At 44.2% G+C, this 26,265-nt stretch overlaps 1 protein-coding gene across 2 annotated transcripts; it reads right to left on the bottom strand.

The window, feature by feature from the left end:
• Positions 1-8,511: 8,511 nt before the first annotated feature.
• LOC125748292 (uncharacterized) lies at positions 8,512-25,462 on the bottom strand. Of its 2 annotated transcripts, none has more exons than XM_049024256.1 (2): positions 25,070-25,462; positions 8,512-17,034 (listed from the first exon to the last, which is right to left on the bottom strand). In XM_049024256.1, the coding sequence occupies exon 2, from the start codon at positions 16,964-16,966 to the stop codon at positions 13,973-13,975; it is 2,994 nt and encodes a 997-aa protein (XP_048880213.1). In that variant the 5' UTR covers positions 16,967-17,034; positions 25,070-25,462; the 3' UTR covers positions 8,512-13,972. The 2 variants fall into 2 exon arrangements, with proteins under 2 accessions (XP_048880213.1, XP_048880212.1); XM_049024255.1 differs by having other exon boundaries at positions 8,512-17,027.
• Positions 25,463-26,265: the final 803 nt, after the last annotated feature.

The following is a 26,265-nucleotide window of genomic DNA, read 5'->3' as shown; positions in this document are numbered from 1 at the left end:
CTAATTGTTATGTCTGTACACATATGTCCCTGGATCCCCATGCCAGTCCCTCATGGTTGGACTGGTTTCTCACTGGGTCCTGGTGGCAGTTACTGCTAAAGTTCTCACTCCCCATTCTTGTTACATTATTATTTGTATGTTGTTGTTTCATTTGTATTATACCCTGCCTCCGTTCCATGATACAACACACTTTTAGTTCTGTTTTTCTGCTATGCACTGCAGAAGAACGAATGGATTTACTAACCTTGTCTAGCCTTCTTAATAATGATTATGATGTGATCTGAATGACGGTTGTGCTGAAAGTGTTTTTGCAATTTGTACAATACTGATGCTTCTGATTATACTGTCATGATAAACAGGAGGGACTGTTAGGTTGAAGAAACTGTTAGTAATCATTTGTTATCATTTCTGTATAATCAGCAATGAGTGTAAATATGTATATACATTATTTTGTTTTCCTTTATCTTCATACTTTAGATTATATTAGTTTACACGTATCCTGAGCACGTGTTTAAATAGTTGTCCACCTGAGTAAAACCAGAACTTCTTCTTACTCTCACAGTCTTTTCTTTGTTCTCACTCCAAGACCCCTACCCCCCATTGACTATAAATAAAGGTGCCAAGGGGAACCACCCTTTGTAACACATTCCTATGTAGCCTAGCATGCAGAGAGTGTGGTTACCCTTGTGCAAGTAAAACTCTAAGTGTGTTTTCTCGTAATTAATGGTGTGTACAGAGTTGGAGTGGAAAGCCTGTCGCTTTCTCCAACATATACTGTACTGTAGTTTGGTCCTGTGTGCAGAGTTGGAGTGGAAAGCCTGACGCTTTCTCCAACACCCATGTACAATACAGTGGATATACTGTATATTGGTGGGAGATTTGAATGTCGTCAGTGGATGCAAATCTGTAACTTTCATTCTCATAGTCTAATTTAAAACACAGTTCTCATGTAGCCTATCCTCACTGAAATTAAATAACGTACAACTTATTATTTGTCACACCCACGCAGGCGGACACCACCGGCTGCGGCTCGTTACACGTAATGAGTCTAGAGTTAAAACCGACTAGAAGTCACTTGCTCGTTGCGAAGTATTGCGCTGATGTTTAGAAGCCATACCGAGCACTCTTTTGTCTATTGTCTATCCCTGAGACCTAACCCTGCCTGTTTTCCCCATGTCCTCTCCTTACCTCTCTCTCTCTCCTGTTCCAGACCCGTCCCCGCTCCTGATCCGTCAACCCTGCCTGCCCCGGCTCGTCCTGTTCCCGCTTCCCCATGTGATCTCGTCCCGTACTTATCTGTAGGACTGACCTCCCTGCTTGTCTTTCAACCCTGCCTCTTGCCTGTCCCTTTCCGTGCTGCTGTTTGGTTTATCCAAATAAAGCGCTTAACGGTTTGCGAGTCTGGATCCCGGTCTCTCTGTTCCGTCCATCGTGACAGAATACTTCGCCGTAAAAATATGGATCCAGCAAACTGTTAGGGTTTGGAGGAGCGCCTGGCAGCTATTGAACAACTCCTAGCAACCGAACCCCGCTTCCGGCATCTCCACCTCGCCCGATGACTTCCGCTCCGATCCCGGTTCCCGAACGATACGATGGGAATCCCAACCAGTGCCGCGGCTTCTTAATGCAATGCGGTATCTATGTCGAAGAACATCCAGAGATGTTCACCACCCAGACGGCGGAGGTGCGATTCGTTGTCTTGCTCCTCACCGGCCGCGCTCGGGAGTGGGCGACGGCCTTATGGTCCAACAATAGCCCCATCATCGAGTCGACCCGAGACTTCCACCGCGCTCTGGTCGAAGTGTTCGACCACCCGGCTGTTGGACGCCGTCCTGGAGACCGTCTCCTGGACTGTCGGCAAGGGAATCGCTCCGTGGCGGACTACTCCCTGGAGTTCCGTACCATCGCTGCGGGACTCCAGTGGACAGACGACACCTACAGTGGGGCAAAAAAGTATTTGGTCAGCCACCGATTGTGCAAGTTCTCCCACTGAAAATGATGGCAGAGGTCAGTAATTTTCATCATAGGTACACTTCAACTGTGAGAGACAGAATGTGAAAAAAAAATCCATGAATTCACATGGTAGGATTTTTAAAGAATTTATTTGTAAATTAGGGTGGAAAATAAGTATTTGGTCAATTCAAACAAGGAAAATCTCTGGCTCTCACAGACCTGTAACGTCTTCTTTAAGAAGCTTTTCTGTCCTCCACTCGTTACCTGTCTTAATGGCACCTGTTCGAACTCATTATCTGTATAAAAGACACCTGTCCACAGCCTCAAACAGTCAGACTCCAAACTCCACTATGGCCAAGACCAAAGAGCTTTCGAAGGATACCAGGAAAAGAATTGTAGACCTGCACCAGACTGGGAAGAGTGAATCTACAATAGGCAAGCAGCTTGGTGTGAAAAAATCAACTGTGGGAGCAATTATCAGAAAATGGAAGACATACAAGACCACTGATAATCTCCCTCGATCTGGGGCTCCACGCAAGATCTCATCCCGTGGGGTCAAAATAATCATGAGAACGGTGAGCAAAAATCCCAGAACCACACGGGGGGACCTGGTGAATGACCTGCAGAGAGCTGGGACCAAAGTAACAAAGGTCACCATCAGTAACACACTACAACGGCAGGGAATCAAATCCTGCAGTGCCAGACGTGTTCCGCTGCTGAAGCCAGTGCATGTCCAGGCCCGTCTGAAGTTTGCCAGAGAGCACATGGATGATACAGCAGAGGATTGGGAGAATGTCATGTGGTCAGATGAAACCAAAGTAGAACTTTTTGGTCTAAACTCAACTCGTCGTGTTTGGAGGAAGAAGAATACTGAGTTGCATCCCAAGAACACCATACCTACTGTGAAGCATGGGGGGGGAAACATCATGCTTTGGGGCTGTTTTTCTGCTAAGGGGACAGGACGACTGATCCGTGTTAAGGAAAGAATGAATGGGGCCATGTATCGTGAGATCTTGAGCCAAAACCTCCTTCCATCAGTGAGAGCTTTGAAGATGAAACGTGGCTGGGTCTTCCAACATGACAATGATCCCAAACACACTGCCCGGGCAACAAAGGAGTGGCTCCGTAAGAAGCATTTGAAAGTCCTGGAGTGGCCTAGCCAGTCTCCAGACCTCAACCCCATAGAAAATCTGTGGAGGGAGTTGAAAGTCCGTGTTGCTCGGCGACAGCCCCAAAACATCACTGCTCTCGAGAAGATCTGCATGGAGGAATGGGCCAAAATACCAGCTACTGTGTGTGCAAACCTGGTAAAGACCTATAGTAATCGTTTGACCTCTGTTATTGCCAACAAAGGTTATGTTACAAAGTATTGAGTTGAATTTTTGTTATTGACCAAATACTTATTTTCCACCCTAATTTACAAATAAATTCTTTAAAAATCCTACCATGTGAATTCATGGATTTTTTTTTCACATTCTGTCTCTCACAGTTGAAGTGTACCTATGATGAAAATTACTGACCTCTGCCATCATTTTCAGTGGGAGAACTTGCACAATCGGTGGCTGACCAAATACTTTTTTGCCCCACTGTACCTCACCATCTTTCGCCGTGGTCTTAACCAAGACCTACAGGACGAACTTGCTTCTCGAGGGGATGCTATGACCTTTGACGAGTTCGTTCACCTGGTGGTGCGTCTGGACAACACGGTGAGGGATCGCCGTCACCGCCGGCTGCAGAGTGAGGCTCGTCGCGTCCCACCAGCTTCCGCTCCAGAGCCGGCTGAACCAATGCAGCTAGGACGAGCACCCCTCACTACTGCGGAGCGTCGGAGGCGAACCCAGGAGGGTCTGTGCCTCTATTGTGGAGAGGCCCATCAGAGGATACACCAGTGGTAGGTGATTCGCCGGCTGTATTCCTCACTCGCCGTCAACTAAATGTTCCAGTGAGCATTGAAACTGAGGATAGTGGAACCTCGGTTCTAGTGTTGATTGATAGCGGAGCCGCCGGGAACTTTATTAGTCTCTCCCTCACGTGCCACTTAGGGTTACCCTTGCGTAAGCTCGCAAGACCTCTCTCCATGTTGGGAGTAACCGGAGAGCGGATAAAGGAGGGGACTGTCATGTACTGCACTTACCCCTTCACTCTGGCGTCGGCGTCCTCCATGTGGAGGAGACGACCATGTATGTTCTACCCCAAGCGAAGGACCCTATGATATTGGGGTACCCCTGACTTTTTCAGCATAATCCGACTCTCGATTGGAGAATGGGCGAGCTCACCGAGTGGACAGACACGTGCCTGTCCTCTTGTATGTCTGTTCCATGCAGGACTTCCAACGTTGAGCCCCAGACCAGAGGACCTCAGCCAGCTCCCGGAAGCTTACCGCGATTACAAGGACGTCTTCAGTAAGGCCAGAGCTTTCACCTTGCCGCCCCACTGTGAGTGTGACTGCGCGATCGAGACCATAGAGGGGGCTAAGCCCCCTAAAGGGAGACTGTACCCGATCTCACTCCAGGAACAGGACTCGTTGGACACCTACATCCAAGAGAGCCTGAAGCAGGGGATCATCCGGCCATCTACATCTCCTTACTCAGCGGGTTTCTTCTTCGTCAAGAAGAAGGACGGAGGGCTTCGCCCCTGCATGGACTACCGGGCTTTGAATGCCATTACGGTAAAACGGAGAGAGCCCCTTCCGCTGATTCCCTCCTCCCTAGAGCAGCTGCGAGAGGCACGCGTCTTCTCCAAACTCGACCTTCGCAGTGCTTATAATCTTATCCGTATCCAGGAGGGGGATGAATGGAAAACATCGTTCGTCACCAGTAAGGGGCAGTACGAGTATCTCGTGATGCCGTACGGTCTAGCTAATAGTCCCTCCATCTTTCAGGCTTTCATGAATGAAGTGTTCAAGGACCTCATTCAGCGCAGCGTGGTGGTATATATCGACGATATACTGATCTACTCACCGAATGAACATCTACACCAACAACACGTCCGACAGGTCCTGCAGAGACTAAGGGAACACCACCTCTACGCGAAGCTCGAGAAGTGTGAGTTTAATCAAACCCAGATACAATTCCTAGGTTACCTCATTGGACAGGGAACCGTCGCCATGGAAGAGAAGAAGGTGGCAGCGATTCGCAACTGGCTACCACCTCGCAGCCTGAAAGAGCTACAACGCTTCCTTGGATTCGCTAACTTTTACAGGAGATTCATCCGTAACTTTAGCCAGGTGGCGGCACCTCTCACCTCCCTGACTCGGAGTACAGCCTCACGATGGGTCTGGACCACGGACGCCGATGCCGCCTTCGGAAAGTTCAAGAAAGCCTTCTGCTCCGCCCCCGTCCTCGCTCAGCCACAGCCCGACCTTCCCTTCGAGGTGGAGGTAGATGCCTCCGAGTCCGGAGTAGGCGCGGTGCTTCTCCAGAGAGACCCCCAAACCGGACGACGTCACCCGTGTGCGTATTACTCCAAGAAACTAACCCCCGCCGAACATAATTACCCTATAGGTGAAAGGGAGCTGCTCGCCATCTGTCTGGCGCTAGAAGAATGGAGACACTGGTTGGAGGGAGCCCGTCACCCGTTCGTGGTGTTCACAGATCACCGCAACCTCGAATACCTCCAGTCAGCCAAACGCCTCTCAGCTCGGCAAGTTCGCTGGGCCCAGTGGTTCTCCAGGTTCGAGTTCCAGGTCCGATACCTCCCGGGAAACCGGAACATGAAAACAGATGCACTCTCTAGACAGTTCGATCCCCCCGTCGGTGCTGAACGGACAGAGCCCATCCTCAGTCCTGCTTGTTTCATTTCTACAATTTCCTGGGACCTCGAGGAGGACATCCGACGCGAGAACGAGGTGAGGGCTCCCCCCTCCAGGTTGTCCGAGGGGACTCCAGTTCGTCGCACGAAAACATCGAGGGGCCCTGCTCAATTGGATCCACGCACAACGGGGAACCGGACATCCAGGTATCGCCGCCACACTATGCCTCGTGTCTCGTAGATTCTGGTGGCCCGACTGGCGGAAGCAGGTGACCGGATACGTGGAGTCCTGCCCTGAGTGCGCCCGAATGAAGACTCCACCTCAAGCACCCACCGGCCTGCTGCACCCCTTGCCGGTCCCCGCCCGTTCATGGTCCCACTTAGCCATGGATTTCATTACAGACCTTCCACGCTCTGCCGGACGCACCATTATATTTACAATAGTAGATAGGTTCTCGAAGATGTGCTGACTCGTCGCTCTCCCTAAGTTGCCATCTGCTTCCGAAGTCGCCGACATCCTTATCCAACAGCTCTTCCGCTACTACGGCATCCCACTAGGACATCGTCAGTGACCGGGGACCCCAATTCAACTCCCGGGTCTTCAAGGAGATGTGCCGTAAGCTAGACATTTCACTCAGTCTGTCATCTGCCTATCATCCCCAGTCTAACAGTCTAGCCGAACGGACAAACCAGGAGGTAGCTAAGGCTCTACGTCTCGCCTGCCGAGCCGAGCCCTCCACATGGACCACCCATTTGGTATGGGTGGAGTACGCTCTCAACTCCCGGGTGAGTCCCATCACGTAAATATCCCCGTTCCAATGTGTGTTAGGCTACCAGCCCAAACTCTTTCCTTGGGACTCCCCGGAGGGACCTGTGCCTAGTGTGGAGAAGTGGTTCCAGGACGGCCGCCGAGCATGGCAGCAGGTTCAACGATCACTGACGTCCCACGTACAAAAGGGGAAACTGCAAGCGGATCGATGACGTCGGGCAGGACCCACGTATCGGGTGGGTCAGCTGGTGTGGTTATCTACACGGAACCTGCGGATCCCTGGATGTAAAAAGCTGACCGCTCGGTTCCTCGGCCCTTTCCGCATTCTGCGGCGAGTGGGTCCAGTGGCTTACCGCTTACAACTCCCCAAGGTCTATCGTATTTGCTCTACCTTTCACGCTTCTCTCCTTAAACCAGTGAAGCACTGTCCCCTGCAGCCCGAAGCCCCTCCACCGGATGTTTCTCCGGAGGACTCCCGCCGAAGGGGTGGTCAGCTCCAGTATTTGGTTCACTGGGAGGGGGAACCCGCGGAGGCCAGCAGCTGGGTTCCGGCTAGCGCGGTGACCGACCCGGAGCTCAAGGCAGCTTTTCACCTGGCCAACCCCTCCCGTCCTGCTCCGCGCCCTCGGGGTCGCCCCTGCAAGCACCCTCGGCCTCCAGGAGGCGGCCGTCGGGGGGGGGGGACTGTCACGCCCATGCAGGCGGACACCACCGGCTGCGGCTTGTTGCGCGTAATGAGTCTAGAGTTAAAACCGACTAGAAGTCACTTGCTCGTTGCGAAGTATTGCGCTGATGTTTAGAAGCCATACCGAGCACTCTTTTGTCTATTGTCTATCCCTGAGACCTAACCCTGCCTGTTTTCCCCATGTCCTCTCCTTACCTCTCTCTCTCTCCTGTTCCAGACCCGTCCCCGCTCCTGATCCGTCAACCCTGCCTGCCCCGGCTCGTCCTGTTCCCGCTTCCCCATGTGATCTCGTCCCGTACTTATCTGTAGGACTGACCCCCCGGCTTACAACCTCCCTGCTTGTCTTTCGACCCTGCCTCTTGCCTGTCCCTTTCCGTGCTGCTGTTTGGTTTATCCAAATAAAGCGCTTAACGGTTTGCGAGTCTGGATCCCGGTCTCTCTGTTCCGTCCATCGTGACAATTATTAACTAATTAATGAAGTTTATTAAGAGCCTACTTTGCATTTTATTAATGTTGACGGCAAGGACGGGTAAGTAAAGGCAGGTGGCGGGGGAAAACCAAAATGTGCTTTATTAAAGGAATCAGACCACGAGCAGTGAAAATGGGGTAGGGAGGTTCAGGCAAGAACATTGGACACAGGGCACACTGGGGAGCTCAAGACAGGGCGGCACTTTAAACATCACTGATGAGGGAGCACATGAGAGGCATCTGGGGTGATCCACACGAGGGCTGTAATAAGAGGTAAAATTAAAAGGCAACTGGTGTGGCTCGTTAGAACCACATGACGGGGAGAACGAAAGGGAAGGGATGCAGGGCATCATGACAAATTGTTAGACAACCTTGCTATACACGCTGCTGAAGACTAGGTCAAGGTTAGCCTAAGTAGACTAAATATAAAAAATATTAATATATAAAGTATACATATTTATACATTATATATACATTTATTATATTAAAATATTAAAGGAAAAAGACCTGTTAACTCAGAACTAGTATTGGCAGTTGTGTATTGAAATCTGATAATTGAAAAATATGTGGATTGGCTCATCCCTAATAGGTCCCTAAGTGTATTCTGTGGATCTTTTTGCAGATTCCCCAGGTCAGTTTCTCCAAAGCTGTAGGATGCAAAATGAATATATAAAATAAATACAGTACTGTATAATAAGTTTTATATTGATTTTTGGTTGTTAGCCTCCTTAGTTGTTAAATTTTATTAATATGCCATCTGTATATTATTGATATAACAGTCCGGTAACTGGTTGGCAAAATGTGTCACGATCGGTCGCGATCGCTGGGTGAAGCGGGTGATCGCACAGGCTGGTGAGCGAGCAGGAAGCAGGCAAGGAGGCAAAGCAAGGGGAAAACTGGGGATTTATTCAAGGTAAGGGCAGGACAGAATGGAACGGAACAAAAGCTCGAACATCGACTAACATCAATGATGGACAAAGAACTAAGGCAAGACATGGACTGAAATATACAGGACTGGGTGAAAATAATCAGATACAGCTGGGCTAGATCGGGGAAGCACACGTGGATAATCAGGGGGCGTGGCACACACGAGGAGCGGACGAGCCGGGTATGACAAAATGCATTGTGACGAAATTTATCGTGGGTAACAATGTGGCTCCCTATGAACAATATAATTCAAATATGCTATAATACAGTACATAAAATAGCTTACTGTACTTTTGCTGCTTGTTAGTTTATCATGAGCTTTGATGAGTCTATATTTGTCATTGAGAGAAAACAACTTTACCAATTTTAATTTTTTTTTCATATGTTGTCATGTATAAAAAAAAAACCCCGAAATGAACACTGTATGCAGGCTGCTCGATTACCATAAGCAAATTATTTTAACTGTATTTTTATACAGGAATGATTCTGTCCCAAGCTTTTTGATCCATAAAAGCAGGTGATCACTATAACCGTGTAGGAAAAATTAGCTCAAATAATTTGTCTCCACCAATATGTAGGGAAATTATAAATTAATTTACCAGTCAATCAATAAATCAAACAATGGTTTGTTTCTCCAATAAACAATATTATAGAAGTCCTAATTGTTCAGTTACTGGAATGTTCATAAGTCTCACCAGGTCTGCAGCAGCTATATAGAAAAACTCTGCTCATGGACAAGCTTGAGACTTCACAAGCTTAGTAGCGATTTGGTAGCAGTGAAATTACTTAATGACGAGGCAGTTATTCAGCTGGAGATTCACAGTGCATAAAAGGCATGTATTTATTCCTAACACTACAACTAACACATGACAGACATTACTCTTAACATGAAACAAAGACAAATTAACAGAACAGAACAAAACAATACAATCAATGAGTAAGATGGAATATCGGAAGCAGTAACTTAATTGAAATGGGTATCCTTAAAGGAAATACTGTTCTGCACAGGAAACCATTGATCTCTCAGGCCAATAATTTGTGGCTGGGGGTGTGTATAGTGCTCCCATGGATTTATTGCCATACAGTGAAGCAACTTTAGAGCTAATTTCGATTAAAGTGATACATGAATATCCATGATCAAATTCGGGTTTATGACAATATTTCAGTCAATTTAATACCAAACATGACATCGCAATCCGGAGGTTTACACATCGTATGATCTGCATAAATTAATTCTTACATTGTACATGAGATTATTCATTGGTATATAGTATGCACGGATTATGTTATACATCACTAGATATTGACACATTAGATAAGGTTCACATAAGTTCTATTCCAAATTACATAACAGCACATCTTAATTCTGGGTCAGTTTAAGAGGTCATTATAGTTTCAGAGAGTAAGTTTCAATTTAACATTTGTAGATTACAATTTGTTCTTAACTTGGGATTATTACAATAATTTGATATTCGTGTTTAACACGCATATTAATTTATTCATTCAATGTAAGGGTTGGACGAATGTAAGAACAAAAAGGAATGTACCAAAATGGCTTATTTAAGATTCCTCTAGAATGTAGGGAGAAGGTGGGGGTCTGTGAATTAGGTTAAACAAACAGAGTTTGTTCATGTAACACGCATTACAAGTGGCAAAGTGATAACTATGATACATGGTTGATCCATTTCCTTAAATGTTTCCTAATTCCTCCATGATAGACACAAGAGTAAGTGGATATGTGTATTAAGCGGCAGCATGTGGCTCAGTGGGCTAAGCCTGTGTGCCTGTAATCTTAAGGTTCTTGGTACAAACCCAGCCTCAGCACATCTGCAACTCCTTGAGCAAGACCCCTAACCTCCAGCTCCCTGGGCGCTGCTATGGCTCGCTGCCCAGCACAGGCAGCTTACTCTACAAAAAATAGCAGGTTGAGGGAGGGATAAAGACAGTTTCTCCACAGGGATCAATAAAATATTAATTATTATTATATGACTAAATATATTTATATATTTAATTCATAATGTTGAGAAGACAGATAATATGTAAGGCACTTTTATAAGGGTGACAAAATTAACAAAATAATTTAAAGGAACATACAGACATATATAGCTATCAATGCTGATAAATACTAAACACTTAGACAAGAAACACACAACAGGGAAATCTTGAAACAAGTCCTAATCTCCTTCAAGGTACTGAATGTGAGAAAGGGGGGGGGGGTGCACTCTTTGTTTCACCCTTATCAGTCCCTAAGTGCACATCTTCCCTTAGTCTAGGGGCTCTAGTCCAGACCTTAAATCAAGGCCCAGGTTGTTATTCCTAGGGTTCAAAATCTCTAAGCCATAAAAGTTGGAAGGCTGGCCTTCCTGTGTCTTGTAATCTGAATCACCTTGTGTGTGTGTGTGTGTGTGTGATCCTACAACCATGATCATTATAAGCAGTTACCACTGTATTTATAAAGTATGATATGGTTTTATTCAATAAAGTCCTTTGACTGCCATTTTCCTTTTTTAATCTCTAACATTAAATATTGGTAAAATGCCCAGCAATGTCCTTCCATAACAGAGAAGTTTTGTCAAAACCAGAGATAGCAAACGCTATCACACTATACAAGTCTAGATGAACAGCTGAAATCTGGGTGTATTATATACTGTATATATATAAAACACACACACACATTTTCACGTGATGATCAACTTTCATCTCTAATTAAAAACCATATAGTAAATGTAAGAATGGTAAAGAAACACATGAACATTTCAATAACTGCTTATCCTATTTGGATTGCAGTAATCCCTAGTATAGGAAACTGCCAGTCCATCATATGAAACACATGGTGATTTTCCATTGTCACTAAGAACCAAGCCATATCCAACGCAAAATACAAACCAAGACTAGTTCCAGTTTGCTTCGGTTCTCCACTGCAGAAGGGTCGACTTCGTAAACATTGCTGGGTTTGCAGAGTGACAGTGATGTAAACCCAAAGAGATGCTTATTTACTGTCCACATAGTGTACATTATCATTTATTATGTGCTAAATTCTGCTAGCACATCTGTGAGAATTGCCCTGATATGTTAGCATCAACCACTAGCAGAATTAGCATTCACTTACATAGATTTACATTACAAATCAATTCCATTCAGCTGTTTTATAGTACTTTTTAAAGTAGGAAGCTGGAAGTTATTCAGAATGCATTAATCACCAATAAGGAAAATCCATATTTAACAATTTATCTACCCTGCACATAAATAGGGTTGGAATAAGAACATAAGAAATTTACAAATGAGAGGAGGCCATTTGGCCCATCAAGCTCGTTTGAGAATTCAACTAATAGCTTACAGCTGTTAAAATCTTATCTAGCTCTGATTTAAAGGAATCCAAGGTTTTAGCTTGCACTACACTTACAGGAAGAGTATTCCATACTCTAACTACACGCTGTGTAAGGAAGTGCTTTCTCAAATCCAGTTTAAAATGTTCTGCCACCCATTTCCACCTATGGCCACGAGTTCTTGTACTTTTACTAATACTGAAGTATCTATTTGGTTGAACAGCATCCAGACCTGGTAGAATCTTATATGCCTGGATCATGTCCCCCCTTAGTCTCCTTTGCTCGAGGCTAAACAGATTCAGCTCAGCTAACCCGTGCTCATAATTCATTCCTCTAAGACCAGAAACCATTTTTGTAGCCCTATGTTTGAACCCTTTCTAAGGCAGCATAAGGAGTAATAGCATGCAAACATGAGGCAAGCAATGGAATAAATAAGGTCCCTTGAAATATGCTGAAATTTTGTCAGTAATATATAAAAAAAGGAAATTAGCTTGCTTAACTAACTTAACTGAACTACTTGTATTACACGGAGGGGGAATTCATCTGGTTGTTGTACTGGTCCGCCACTGCCAACACTTTCTCATACGTGCAATAACTCGAAAGGTCCTATTCAAACTTGGCAGACACATTTTCTGGGCCATGAACTTGAACTGATCAAATTTTGACACGGATTGTAACAAAAAAAGCAAGGTCACATAGTGTTAGCAAAGAAAATGAGTTTTAGAGATTTGATTCCATTAGCATGATAACTCAAAAAGTATCTGATGGATTGTATTTTTAAACTTCGCAGACATATTGTATAGGTGAACCAGATCCAAACCTGCTCAAATTACAAGACAAATCACACCAAAATTGAAATACTAATGCAATAAAGCAAAGCAAAGGGAAGGGTGGCTACAGAAGACACTTTGACCTTGTGAACAGGATATATTTATTTGATTTTATTATCCCATTTACTCTATTTGATCTTTAATGTATCATATTACTATTTCACGAAAAACATTATGTGGATGAAAATTTGCACCTGATTGAATTTGGGGTCTAGTAACCCCAAAGTTGAAGCAGCAGGAACTAGGTGGTAGCAAAGGACAGAATAAGTGGTTGCAGAAGACTTGTAAACACAGTAGAATTATACCATGGACCATTTTCAAACTTCGCAAGAATACTGGATTAATCAATGGTTTTCAAACTGTGGGGCATGAGATGATTTTCTGAATATTGTAAAATAAACTGCATACACATTTAATAGGATGTTGGGTTATATCTCTGGGTGTGTGGAGTTTAAATCAAGGGAGGTGATGCTAAGATTATACAATTTCCTTGGTAAGACCCCACCTAGAATATTGTGTACAGGTTTGGTCATCTTCAAAAGGACATTGCTGTCTTGGAAAGGGTTCAACGTAGGGCTACAAGAATGATTCCAGGTCTTAGAGGAATGTCTTATGAGGAGAGGTTAGCTGAGCTGAATCTGTTCAGTCTCGAGCAAATGAGACTAAAGGGGGACATGATCCAGGTATATATGGTTCTAACAGGTCTGGATGCTGTTCAGCCAAAGTCCATAGGTGGAAATTAGTGGGAGAACATTTTAAAATTTCATTTGAGAAAGCGCTTCTTTACATAGCATCTAGTTAGAGTATGGAATACTCTCTGTTAGTACAAGCTAAAAACCTGGGTTCCTTTAAATCAGGGCTAGATAAGATTTTAACAACTCTCATTTGTAAATTTCTTATGTTATTATCCCTGCTGGGTGAATCCTTAAGCCAGTTAGCATAATTTATTGTAGGAAATTTAACAATGTCACTTAGCCCTAGTCCTACTCAGTGGAGTCACATGAAAGAACAACCACAAGCACAGTTCTTCTTCTTATTCTTATTATTATTGAGGTTTTTTTTTTTATATAGTGCTTTTCAAGACCTCAGAGAGACCAAACAAAAAACAGTACAAATTACAATAGTCAAATGTCAATGTTCACATAAATATTATATTCCAGATCATTATATACAATTATAAAGTCTTTTCAGCACCATACAGTAATTCTTCCTAATTTGAATAAACTAAATTTTTTTCTTGTTTGCTGGTTTGAAAATAAACCACTCACAAACCTATTTTATCAACCCCTCTGGAATTTTCAGCAAACATCAATCGGTGAACCTTTCTTTTGTGATTCTTAAGAGACTTCAGACTAGGGTAGCTGCGCTGGCAGATGTGGCACCGAAAAGCCTGGGTGTGACTGTGGGTGATTAAATGTTTCTGGAGCTCCTTGTTACTACTGAAGCTGTGTGTGCATACTGGACAGACGACTGGTTTGCTGGAAGGCGTGGATGCACAGTAGTGCATGTGGAGCTTAAGCCTGGAACAAGTGAGAAATTCCACACCACAACTGGGGCACAGAAATTTATTCCCCATGATACCATCAGCTTTGCATCGATTCTTATTCAGGTGCCGGACCAACGAGCTGTGCTGGCTGAAAGACTGCTGACACTTTGGACAAACTGAGCGTTTGTGTGTGTGGAGGTGGGCCTCATAACTCATCCAAGAGTGGAGGTTCTTCCCACATGTAGGACAAATGTAAGACTCTTGGGCATGCATCTGAAGGTGCTCAAACAGTTGACGAGAGCTGGTGAAAACTGATCCACATTCACAAGTCACTTTTCTTGGCAAAACAGGTGGTAATGACGTAATTCCCCAAGAGTTCCCCGAAGAAAGATTATCACCCTGAACCCCAAAAGATGGTGTGAGGATCAGCATCCTTTCCTGGTTTGTTGGTTCCTGGAATGATCCTTGATGATCTCGTGGCAAAATTATTCTCTCGGATTTTCCAGTATTTTGATCACTGTGACTGCCAATGTCTTCTGTGTTTCTGCTTATTGGAATACATTTCTTCTTGTGCAGATTGAGAACATATCTGCGACTGAAGCTCTTCCGACAATTGAGACATTCAAACCTTTTCTTGATTTCCAGATGTGACTTTGCGTTTATTGACAGTGTGTCCTGAATGTGTTGCGGCACTCCGCTGCAGGGCAAATGACTTTGGTCCATTTCAGATGTATGGATTGGATGATTTAGCTGACTGGATGTGAATGGAAAACCATCTCCTACACCAGGCTTCCTGAAAACAAACTCCTTATTATTATTACTGTGCTCTGCCTCAACTAGAAGATCACTGTCAGTTTCATCAATTGGTATAGTCCAGCGTCTTTTCTCTTCCTCTGCCTCTACATTTTTCACCTCGCCTTCTGTTTTAACCTGTACCATATGCTTTGAAGCTGAATACTCCTGTGTGGAAGCAGTCCAGCCTTCCAACTTTGTTTCCTGCAGTTCTGTTGAGTTTCGTCTAACTGATTTTGAAGGGAACGGCATGAAACTTTTTGGGGAGCCTGGCCAGACATCCAAGTTTATTCCTGGGTTCTTTGCTAGCATGCCGAGAGAAACCTCTGGGCCTCTTGGAGAGTTAGACTCAGTCATCTCCCTTTTGATAAGACTAGTGGCTTTAGTGTCTACAGAAACATTCTTTTGCAGGGATGACCCTCCCATTCCCCCCACACTCTCATTATCTATTCTTACATTTCCTTTCACCATATGGACTTTGTCCTTTGGGAGACCATCCACATGCCGATGGGAAAACAAATGACACTTGTGCTTTTTTAGATTACACAGGCGCGTGTAACTATGTTTGCACATGTGACAAGTGAAAAGTCTTTTCTGCAGCTGTCTCTCAGAACTGCTCTCCATGGTGCCTTTTTGGCCATGAACTGCCAAATTTCCTAAAGAGAGGGGCATTACATCACCTACTGAGAATGGATCCTGCAGAATCCCTGCAGGCTCTGGCCAACACAGATGGTGGAACTGAATACAGGTTTTGCTAATGAGAAGACGTTTGCAATGATGACAGCCCCTAATTTTTTCTTTCTTGTGCATAGTATGATGAAATATGAGACTATCTATGTCATGGAAAATCCTCCGGCAGAGTCCACACTGATGTCTACCTTCTTGGCCATTTTCACTGACCCCAACTAACTTTCGACGCGTCTCAAGTGCCACCACAGGTAGAAAAACCTTAGTCAAACTAACAGTATTACCAAGATTCTTAAGAGCACCAGCCAATTGCTGCTTCGTTTTAGTCCCAGATTTACATAGTAACTGACTAATTGATGATCCCTCTACAGATTCAGAAGCTATAACTGATGGCGATCCCACTGGTTTTGATATTTCTTCCTTGTTAGCCCCAAAGGCTACCTGGGCTGGTGGCAATCTTTCCATGAAAGCAGACACCAGCATTGTCTTTAAAGTTTTCTTTAGTGGCTTTACATCCTGTTGATCATTTTGCAGAACCGCATCGCTATGAACAGGACTGACTGAGTCTGAGACAGAATTCACATCCGCAACACTTCTGTGTTCTAAGTCATCTTTTAGAGCTGTAATGGTTGGTGCCAAAATTAATTCAGGTGAGTTGGAAACAGGAATGGGTGCAACTTGCTTTAAAGAAGGTATGTTGTTTAACTGTGCAACAGGTGAGGGAGCATGACTGAAAATCTCCTTATTGCTCACTTCAGAGACAGAGTCTTCAGTAGCTGACTGAGAGATTTGGGGGCTAGGTGGATGGACATGTGAGGATAGAATGGAATGAGAAGTAAGATTAAAGCTCTCACTACAAGATGCATGCATAGGGTCTGAATGGCTGGGGCTGTTTATGCTCTCTCCTACTGCTTTCTCCTCCTTTATTGCCAGGGGCTCCTGTACATCCATCTGTGTCTTGTGTAACTGCTTATGTTCAAGCATGGCATTCAAATCTTGGAACTTATCCCCACACTCACAGACGTAAATAGCGGAAGAGGCAGAGATGGGCGGGGCACTGCAATGATGCTTGTCCAAAAGATCCTTGCTGGAAAACGTGCTTCTACAATTGTTGCAGGAAACTTGGAGAGCGAGTGGTGGTTGATTCCCATCAGGTGAGTTGGTGTTATTTGCATGAGATGCCTGGTGCACGAGTAAAGAGGACAGTCCCGAAAAGGTGGCTGAACATGCCATACAGCGATATGTCCTTGATGGCAGAGAGCCATTATCTCCAGTTTCATGAATTCCCAGCATCTGAAGCGATCAGAAGTACAGACCTGGCGGAACTTGATGTGTGGTGGGATTCAATCTCTCCCTATAAACTCCACAATTAAAGAACAAGAGAGAAAAACATTAACATGTTAATTTTAACCAGGAAGTATTAAAAACTAGTTACATAGATCTCAACACAAAATTTTTTAAATATTGTTCACCAACACCTTTAACTTAACAGAGCAGCATGTCAAGCTTGTTATATAAATCATCTAATGCTATAAGGTTATTCTCCATCCATCTTCAATAACCACTTATCTTGCATAGGATCAAAGTGAATATGTAGTGTATCCTAGGATGCACAGGGCAAAAAGAATATAAAACATACTGGACAGAGTGCCAGTCCATCACAGGTGACCTGGACAAACAGCCTCTGAATAATTCATACACAATTTTTTCACCTAGCTACATGTTATTGTACTGGAAATCTTACTCATTGTGTAGCATTATCTATTTACTGAAATAAAGGTAGCTGATCATGAGAAAGACCTTGGTGTGTATGTTGATGCTTTCATGTCCCATTCTCGCCAGTGTGGGGAAGCAATAAAAAAGGCCAATAGGATGTTGGGGTATATCTCCAGGTGTGTGAAGTGTAACTCAAGGGAGGTAATGCTAAGATTATACAATTCCTTGGTGAGACCTCACCTAGAGTATTGTGTGCAGGTTTGGTCACCATATCTTAAAAAGGACATTGTGGCCTTAGAAAAGGTGCAGCGTAGGGCCACAAAAATGATTCCTGGTCTTAGAGGAATGTCATACGAGGAACGGTTACTTGAGCTAAATCTGTTCAGTCTCAAGCAAAGGAGACTGAGGGGGGACATGATCCAGGTATATAAGATTCTAACAGGTTTGGATGCTGTTCAACCAAATAGTTACTTCAGCATTAGTTTAAATACACGAACTCGTGGCCATAGGTGGAAATTAGCGGGAGAACATTTCAAGCTGGATTTAAGGAAGCACTTCTTTACACAGCGTGTAGTGAGAGTATGGAATAGCCTTCCTGATAATGTAGTGCAAGCTGAATCCTTGGGTTCTTTTAAATCAGAGCTAGATAAGATTTTAACGACTCTGAGCTATTAGTTTAGTTCTCCCCACTACCTTTATAACATGACAATACTATGCACATTAAATGCCAGGCGTGGTAAAATATAAATTGACCACATTTAATTCTGTTGAAATGCGCATGTCAAGAAAATTATATTGCGACTATGAATGAATGCATACATGCAACTACAAAATTTATGTTTTGAGGGCCATTCCATTTTAATTCAACAAATGCCCTTTGCATCACCATTTTTGATTTTGAAGGAATTTGACACATTTATCACACATACCTTCCAGAGCTCAGATTTTAATTGTTTTAACCCTCTCTTTGATATATGCATGTTTTTGACACAGCAGGTACAAAAAAATTATAAATCAGAGTAGAGCTGGACAATATCACATTGTGATTATATGGCGCATGCGCAATAATCTCCAGAGCTTTAAATGACAGTTGTAAACATTTGTGCAGACAACCAAAAGTTAGTAATTTAAAAATTCAGTGTATCCTTATGTTTAATAAATGTGTTGGACTTTAAACTGAAAAAAGTACCGCCATACCACCAACATCTTTTTATGTTGTTTACCTACAATATCTCCCCCTTCAAAAGATGATGTGGCTGCTGAACTGCACCTTTCTTCACCACCAAAACATTAGCATGTGACGTGCTCTGCTAACCAAATTTAATAAACATAAGGATTTACTGAATTCATACAAACTACTAACTTTTGGGCATCACAATACAGATATGGGATATTTAGTAATATTGTGTTTCCAAAAACTGAAAAAACACAACTGGAGTGAACACTTAAAATGACAAGCAAAGAAAACACTTTTTTCCTTGTTTTTTCCAGCCGAATCATTAACACCAATTCTCAATAAAGTGAAGTGTAGTTTGCTATAGATGTAGACCATGTAGAAAATGGAGGGATAAACAAATCAAACAGTGCCAGGAAATGCAATGAGGTACATGCATGATAAAAATCGGGTAGGTGGTACGGATCAGGTAGTGACAGTCGCATACCGCTTCAGATCCCAAGCCTCTCCTCAGGCGCACCCCAGCCATTGCATGTATTTGTGGCATTTCAAATCCACCTCAGTTAATTAATTAAATTAGTATAGGAAAGTCAGTGAGGTATTGATTAGCTATACAAGGTGGGGTACACCGGTATAGTCAAAAAACATGTGTGTATTGGATGGTGTTACGAATAGTGGGGTGACTTTAGGTGAGGTTTTGAAGTGGCTAAGCTGACACACTTTGACAGACATAATAGTTTTACACCAACAAGAATATCATTTGAACCTAATTTTCTTACACTGCCTAAGACTGTAAGAAAGTACTGTATATAAATCACTGAGCTTTTTTTCAGTCCCATTCAAGAAATAAGCACCCTAAAACTGTAAGAGGTTCTAAAAATATTATTTTTGAACCTCAGAAACAGGAGGGTTAAAATTTTTTCACTTAATAGGGAAGAGAGTACTCTTTATTTCATAAAAATAGCCTGAAGTGTACCTAAAGTGCATCTAAAGTGTAGCCTAAAATTGGTAAAGTGTGTGGGGGACTATTCAGAGAATTTCTCCTTTGTCTTGCAAGATAAAGTCCAGGGAGATTACTGGTTAGGTTTGAAGGCCACATTACTGCTGTTTATTGTCTACTGGAAAAAGAAGGAAAGATCTAAACCCAAGGATTCTGTTGAGGGATGTGCCAATCCGATATTCAGTATTGGTATAGGTCCGATCCAGCCCTAAATTACTGGATTGGACATTGGAGTGGACTAAAAAATGTAATCCAATACATTAAAAATCACGAAAACACTTGACAGAACTTGCCGCATGCCGGAAGTAGATGCATCATGTTCTCACGTAGGAGCAGTGTGCGTGACATGATTAGAGCTCCTGTTGTACGTGAAACCTGTCGGCATGTTGGCAATGCGGAGTTGCTTCAAACTTTAAGAAGAAAAATGCAAGACCCGGGTAACAGTGTTGAAAACACATACCTGACTAAACAATGCTGCTAGAAGTGATAAAATTTAAATAAAAAGAAGCAGTGTTGCTGAACTGAGTTATGTTTTGGATGCAATGCATTTCTTCCTTATTATAAGAATAATACAGGGGAGACCGCTTTTAACGATCACATCTGTCTGGGTGAAATTGATCACTATAAGTGGATGATCATTATAACAAATTTATGTATGTCTCAGACAGATAATTATACAAACGTTGATTAGATGGTAATAACATGAATATATGGTAATAAAATGGACAGCATCGCTGTTTACAAAATTTTACTGACTTTCAAAATACACTACAGCCGTTTCAAATGCTTTTCAAATGACAGTATGTCATGCCCGGCTCGTACGATCCTCGTGTGTGCCACGCCCCCTGATTATCCACGTGTGCTTCCCCGATCTAGCCCAGCTGTGTCTGATTATTTTCGCCCAGTCCTGTCTATTTCAGTCCATGTCTTGCCTTAGTTTTTGTCCGTCATTGATGTTAGACTACGTCATATGTTTCCTCGTCCCCGTATCTTGAATAAATCACTGTTTTCCCCCGTATTCCGCCTGCTTCCTGCCCGCTTGGCTGCCCCTGCGATCACCCGCTTTACCAGTGCGAGCCTGACAGAATGATGGACCCAAAGCAAGGAACACCTTCCATGACTGAGGACGAGTACCTCGGTCTCGTCGACCAGGTGTTATTTTGGTTCACCCAGCCCGGCGTCCGGGAAGATCCCTGGGCGTGGGAGCTGGTGAGCCAGAGCTGGGAAATCCTGGACAGGCTATCCCTCAAGGAGGACGCACGTGCACCTCGTGGAGGGTCGCGCCGCGAAACGCGGGCACTGTCCTCCCGCTATCCGCCTTGGCGAACAGAGCGCAGCCTACCTCCCCGACCGTGACCTGAAGGCGGAGGAAGCGGAGAAAGCAGGCAATCGCCCCAACGATCGCCCTGGCGCGTGCACGCTCGTCCCTGCTTTGCTTCCTGCTGGTGAGCTGGAGGATTCCCCGGTCGACCCGGAGATCACTAGCGCCGCAAGGCTGCCTACGCGGGCAGTTTCCCCATTCCGGGGAAAGCGCCCAGCCGCCGCAGGGCTGCCACCGTTCCTCGAGTGGTATTTCTTCCGGGCAGAGCGGCTGGCCAATAAAGAGGCCAGCGCAGTTATCCCGCGTGTGCCCCAGATCCTTAAAGGGGCCACGCCCGTCTCATCTGCACGGGACCTTCCAGTCCTGCCGCCTGCAGCAGCTACGCCTGAGGCGTTCCCTTCGCCTCTGCCTGCTGCAACCGCCCGGCCCGTGGCGCTCCCTTCGCCTCTGCCTGCTGCAACTGCGCGGCCCAAGTAGCCGCCTCCTGCAGCTCCTGCGCGGCCCGAGCAGCCGCCTCTACCTGCAGCTCCCGCGCCCGCGCCCGGGGCGCTCCCTCTGCCTGCACCAGTAACTTTAACCCCTGTGACTCCTATCCCCAACACCATTCCAGTCTCTCCAACTCCAGTCCCCGAGGAGGTCCCAAACGACCCCACCATCGCTCCTCCCTCTTTGGAGGTAGAGGAGCTGGAATGGGACCCCTCGGGGACCCTCCTAGTGACTCCTCCGCCCTCACCCCGGCGAGCTTGACCCCAGCCAAGGGTCCCATTGTCCGTGTCCAAGAAGGGGAGAGGACATAGATGCAGGGCTGGGGTCCCTCCTGCCCTGCCCCCTGGCTCGCCCTCGCTCGTCTGTGCTGGGGCTCGGACGGCGCCTGCAGAGTCGGCTGTCGCCTACGGGTCCCCCTCCGAGGCCTCCTCGCCCTGCCTCGCTCCCGCCTCCGGCTCCTTGTCGGTCGCCTGCGGGCTCCCCTGCTGCGGCTCCTCGGTTGCCTGTGGTTCCCCCCACTCTAGTGCGTCGGGGGACGTCGCCACCTGCTGCGGCTCCCCCTCTCTTCTTGCCTTCGCTGGTGTCCCTTTCAGCTCCCTCGTCCCCCCTCCGACTTCCTCCTCGGCCCCTCTGTCTGTCCCTCGCCCTGCCTCCTCAGCCCCTCCGCGGCCCCTCCAGCCACTGCCCGTCGCCCACTGGGGCCCCCTCGGGCTCCCCTTTATTCCCCCTCCTTCTCTCCCTGGTCTTCTGTCGGTGTCCCTCCTTTGTTTGCTCCTCGTCCCTTTGTTCCTCCTGTCTCGGCTCCTCGTCCCCCAGTGTCCCCTCCGTTCCCTCCGTGTCCCCGTTCCTTATCTGTCTGTCTGCCTTCCCTGTCCTATGTCAGGTCCTGTCCTGGTTTCTTCCCTTGTGCCAGTTTTGTCTGTCCGTTCTGTTCCCTGTGCCCCGTTAATGGTTTTGTTCTTGTTTTCCAGGTCCCATCTCCCTCGTCTCTTCCGTCGCCTCCCCTGAGGGAGGGTTCTGTCATGCCCGGCTCGTACGATCCTCATGTGTGCCACGCCCCCTGATTATCCACGTGTGCTTCCCCGATCTAGCCCAGCTGTGTCTGATTATTTTCTGCCCAGTCCTGTCTATTTCAGTCCATGTCTTTCCTTAGTTTTTGTCCGTCATTGATGTTAGTATACGTCAGATGTTTCCTGGTCCCCGTATCTTGAATAAATCCCCGTTTTCCCCCGTATTCCGCCTGCTTCCTGCCCTCTTGGCTGCCCCTGCGATCACCCGCTTTACCAGCGCGAACCTGACACAGTACTGTACAAATTTAATTACTGAACTGTATGATTCAAATATGCTATAAAACAGTGCAGTACGGTACATAAAATATAACATTGTAGTTTCACTGCTGTATCTCGTTGGCTCATTTTTTGGCAGTTTATCAGCTTTGATGAGCCTATATTTGTCACTTTTTCCCCATCATATTTTCTGTGCTCACAGCTTTTGTCAAGGGTCCAGGCGGGTTTTGAGCAGGGTTGAGTTATCATGCAGGCGGGGAACATAAATGGTGGACAACCCACTTGCGGCTTACAACAAATGAGGATTTATTAAATAAAACAGAAAACACTAAGAACACTACAAAAACCAAAAGGAGCACGAGGGGTCAGGAACAAAAGGGGATAAACAAAGACTGAATGAAACACTAGGGAGGGGATGACCAACGATGCCTGCTGGCCTAACGGTGGAAGGGACACAGAAAGGGACAACAGGGGTTGACCCTGACAGCTATAACCTCAGATAGCTAGCCAGAAGTAGATGGGCTACCACAAAGGCAAAGAAGGGCTATCAAAGTAAAAAAAAATTACCACAGTTTTAATTTTTTCCAAACGTTGTCATGTATAAAAAGACCCAAAATAAACACTGTAAGAGGACTACCTTGTTGACTGAATATAATACAGTCAAACCCACTTATCTCGCTTAACTCGCCAACTCTATTAAGTTAACATTTTTTAAGTGGAACCACCAAATTCGCTCTTTGTCTTAGCATTTTCTCATCGGTTATATCGATTCTTTTATGTCGCCGAACCCTAATATCTCGAGCACGAAAGAGGGCCAAAATCGCCACTTAACATTAATTAACATGGTTATCTCGATCCCCGTGACTAATGCCGATCGCGTCATCAAACAAATCGCAGCAACGCTGTTATGTAAAAAAAACCACCAAAAACCCGTGCATGTACATTAAGGGCACAATCCAGCACAAATGCGGCACATATGATTGAAATCTGAAACATATGGGGGGCCAACTTCACGCAGGTTGCTCATGGGCCTACAGGCATGATGAGGCTGGGCTTGAACCAATGACCTTCCAATTACAAGCACAAAGGCTTTGCCCACTGAGTCACACACTGCCTAAAGGGATTTTTTTTAATAATATTTTTGTGCTCTGGAAAGTATGTCATTCACGTGCCAAAATTCATCAAAATCCAAAATTGTGATGCAAAAACATTTTTTGGATTTCTTTTTAATTACAATGGATTGACCCTCAAACTAAATTGCTGCATTATCATTGCAAAAAATGTGGCGCAGACATGCATTACTCTCTCTAATTTATTATCTTTAGTGGTCACAGTAAATATTAGAATTAGTATTGCCAAAAGCCCGTGATACAATAGTCATCATGATACCAGTGTCACCATTCAAAGCAGCATGATGCATCGTGATATTACCATTACATATAACCCGAGGGTTCATGTTCTAAATTTAATTAAAAGGTGGTCTTTAACTACCAAGGATGAGTCAGTACATTGAATGAAGCTGTTGCACACGTCAACTCCATGGCTTCACAAATTTTTCAGCTCACTACCCCAAAAGAACAGTGCTCGCAACCCTCTCTAAGTTTATAAATTTTTGAAATTTAAACATTGATCTATATTAGTTTTATTATCTATGCATGTTTTATCTTTTTTTAAAAAACACTTACTGTTAAAGCAGAAAACTTTTAACATTAAAAACTTTTAACATATTATGGAAATTATTTTGTGATCCCAAAACCTACTCACTAGTGTTTAAAGGTTCTGCAATACATTAATAAATCAAAGGTTCAAAATAAAGATTCAAAATTGTGACAATTTGAATAGATGTAATTATTAATTGCAGCAAAAATACAGCCGTAGCAAATATAGTTATACTTCTATTAGAATTCTAATAAATGAATAACATTGTTTAAAGGCAAACACTGATTATAACAAACTTCTGTGTTCATGTCCGCATATATTTCTTTCCATCCAGTCACTTTCCACACCCGCTTTTCCTATAGAGGGTGGCGCGGGGTCCAGAGCTTATCCGGGAAGCTACGGCCACAATGCAGAGAATAACCCAGTACAGCGTGCCACTTGCTGAGATTTGTTGTTTGAAGCGCTAATCTGGCATCCAACGTACTGTGAAACCACATAAATGCGTGCAGCATTCATAGTCCACAAACACAGAAAAATGCAGGTATATACATATTAAATGGCAGACCTGACACATCTTAAAAAATCGGAAGAATGTTGCAAAAATCTATTTGGAATAAATATGTAGGTGACGACACAACACCAAAGCATGGACTTAATTGTTTGCAACTCCCAGACGTAATCAAAAGGCACTGGCTATCATGATATAATTACACCTGCTAGAAGCACTTAAAAAGCAAAACATTCAATAACTTACCTGTATAACGTTTATTGAAAATGATATTCCGGTTCTTTGAACAATCTTGAATACCGCTTGTCTAACCTTTTAGAAATATGGCTAGCTAGCTCGGTCAAATGCATTCAAGATATAATACTAGCGACTGCAATAATAAACAATTGTATATTTCATTTGCATTTAATTATAAAACGTTTTCTTTCTATTGATACGTCATTTAGACCCACTGTTATATTCGGATTTAAGCTGTTATAGCATTATTTTAGCACTACCTCGAAAATGACAAAAATAATAAAGAGTGAGCATAAGTTCGTATGCTCCACGTTTCTGAAGCACTGTTGGGATTCTTCTTCTGTGGTATTAAAATTAGGGTCGGGATTCTGTATTGAAAACAACCTTCCACAATATACCTGTTTCAAGTAAGGCATCGGTGGTGTTTAGTTTTCATACCTAATACAGCACACCGCCTAGCGAGTGGGAGGACTAAATCTGATGGGCGTTAATAATAAAATAACCGCAATTCTTCATGCGTACTTTTACATTACATAACGAAGATGCATTCATATATCTTTCAGCTTTTTCTCCAGTACAGGGTTGAGGTTATAATATAATCATCAATATTTAAAATGTGTGAAATGTAGGCAAACGCAGACAACGGAATTTTCTGTTAATATACAAGGAGACACTGCGGAACATTCTGTATAATTACATAAATTATGTTATTGTAAATAGTTTTTAATTGTTATTTTAAAAGGCTGAAGTTTATGTTTTGATATGATCAAAACAAACTTGTTTAAGGAAATTGCATGTGTTGTGGCTGTGTCCCGCCCCTTTGTAGTGCCATATTGTTGGTGCATCAGAAATCAATGACTACAGCATCTTAATCGCAGTTGGCTGCCTGCAATTTATACAAATTTCCGTCAATGTTGAGGGCTGACAAATTTGATCATATATTCGAATTACAGCTGCATGCTGAAATTAGGTATGTCCAAAAATTCAGAATGAAAGCATCAAGGTTCTGTTGCAAGCATGGTGTCAGAGAAAAAGCAGAATGTAACTATTCATGTGTTGGAAGCCGTACTCTCTCTATCTGGATTGATATAAGCATCTCTATCTGTCTCCATCCACCATCTAAAACTGTACAAAAAATAATTTCAGTGAAAGGAATGACTGGGGGAAATGTCATACGGGACTAATCTTAAACTTTGGCCTTAATA

The sequence above is a fragment of the Brienomyrus brachyistius genome, chromosome 9, assembly GCF_023856365.1.
Source record: "Brienomyrus brachyistius isolate T26 chromosome 9, BBRACH_0.4, whole genome shotgun sequence".
Classification (NCBI taxonomy): Eukaryota; Metazoa; Chordata; class Actinopteri; order Osteoglossiformes; family Mormyridae; genus Brienomyrus; species Brienomyrus brachyistius.
The sequence above is the reverse complement of the archived record's forward strand: the minus strand, read 5'-3'. Positions and strand labels throughout refer to the sequence as shown.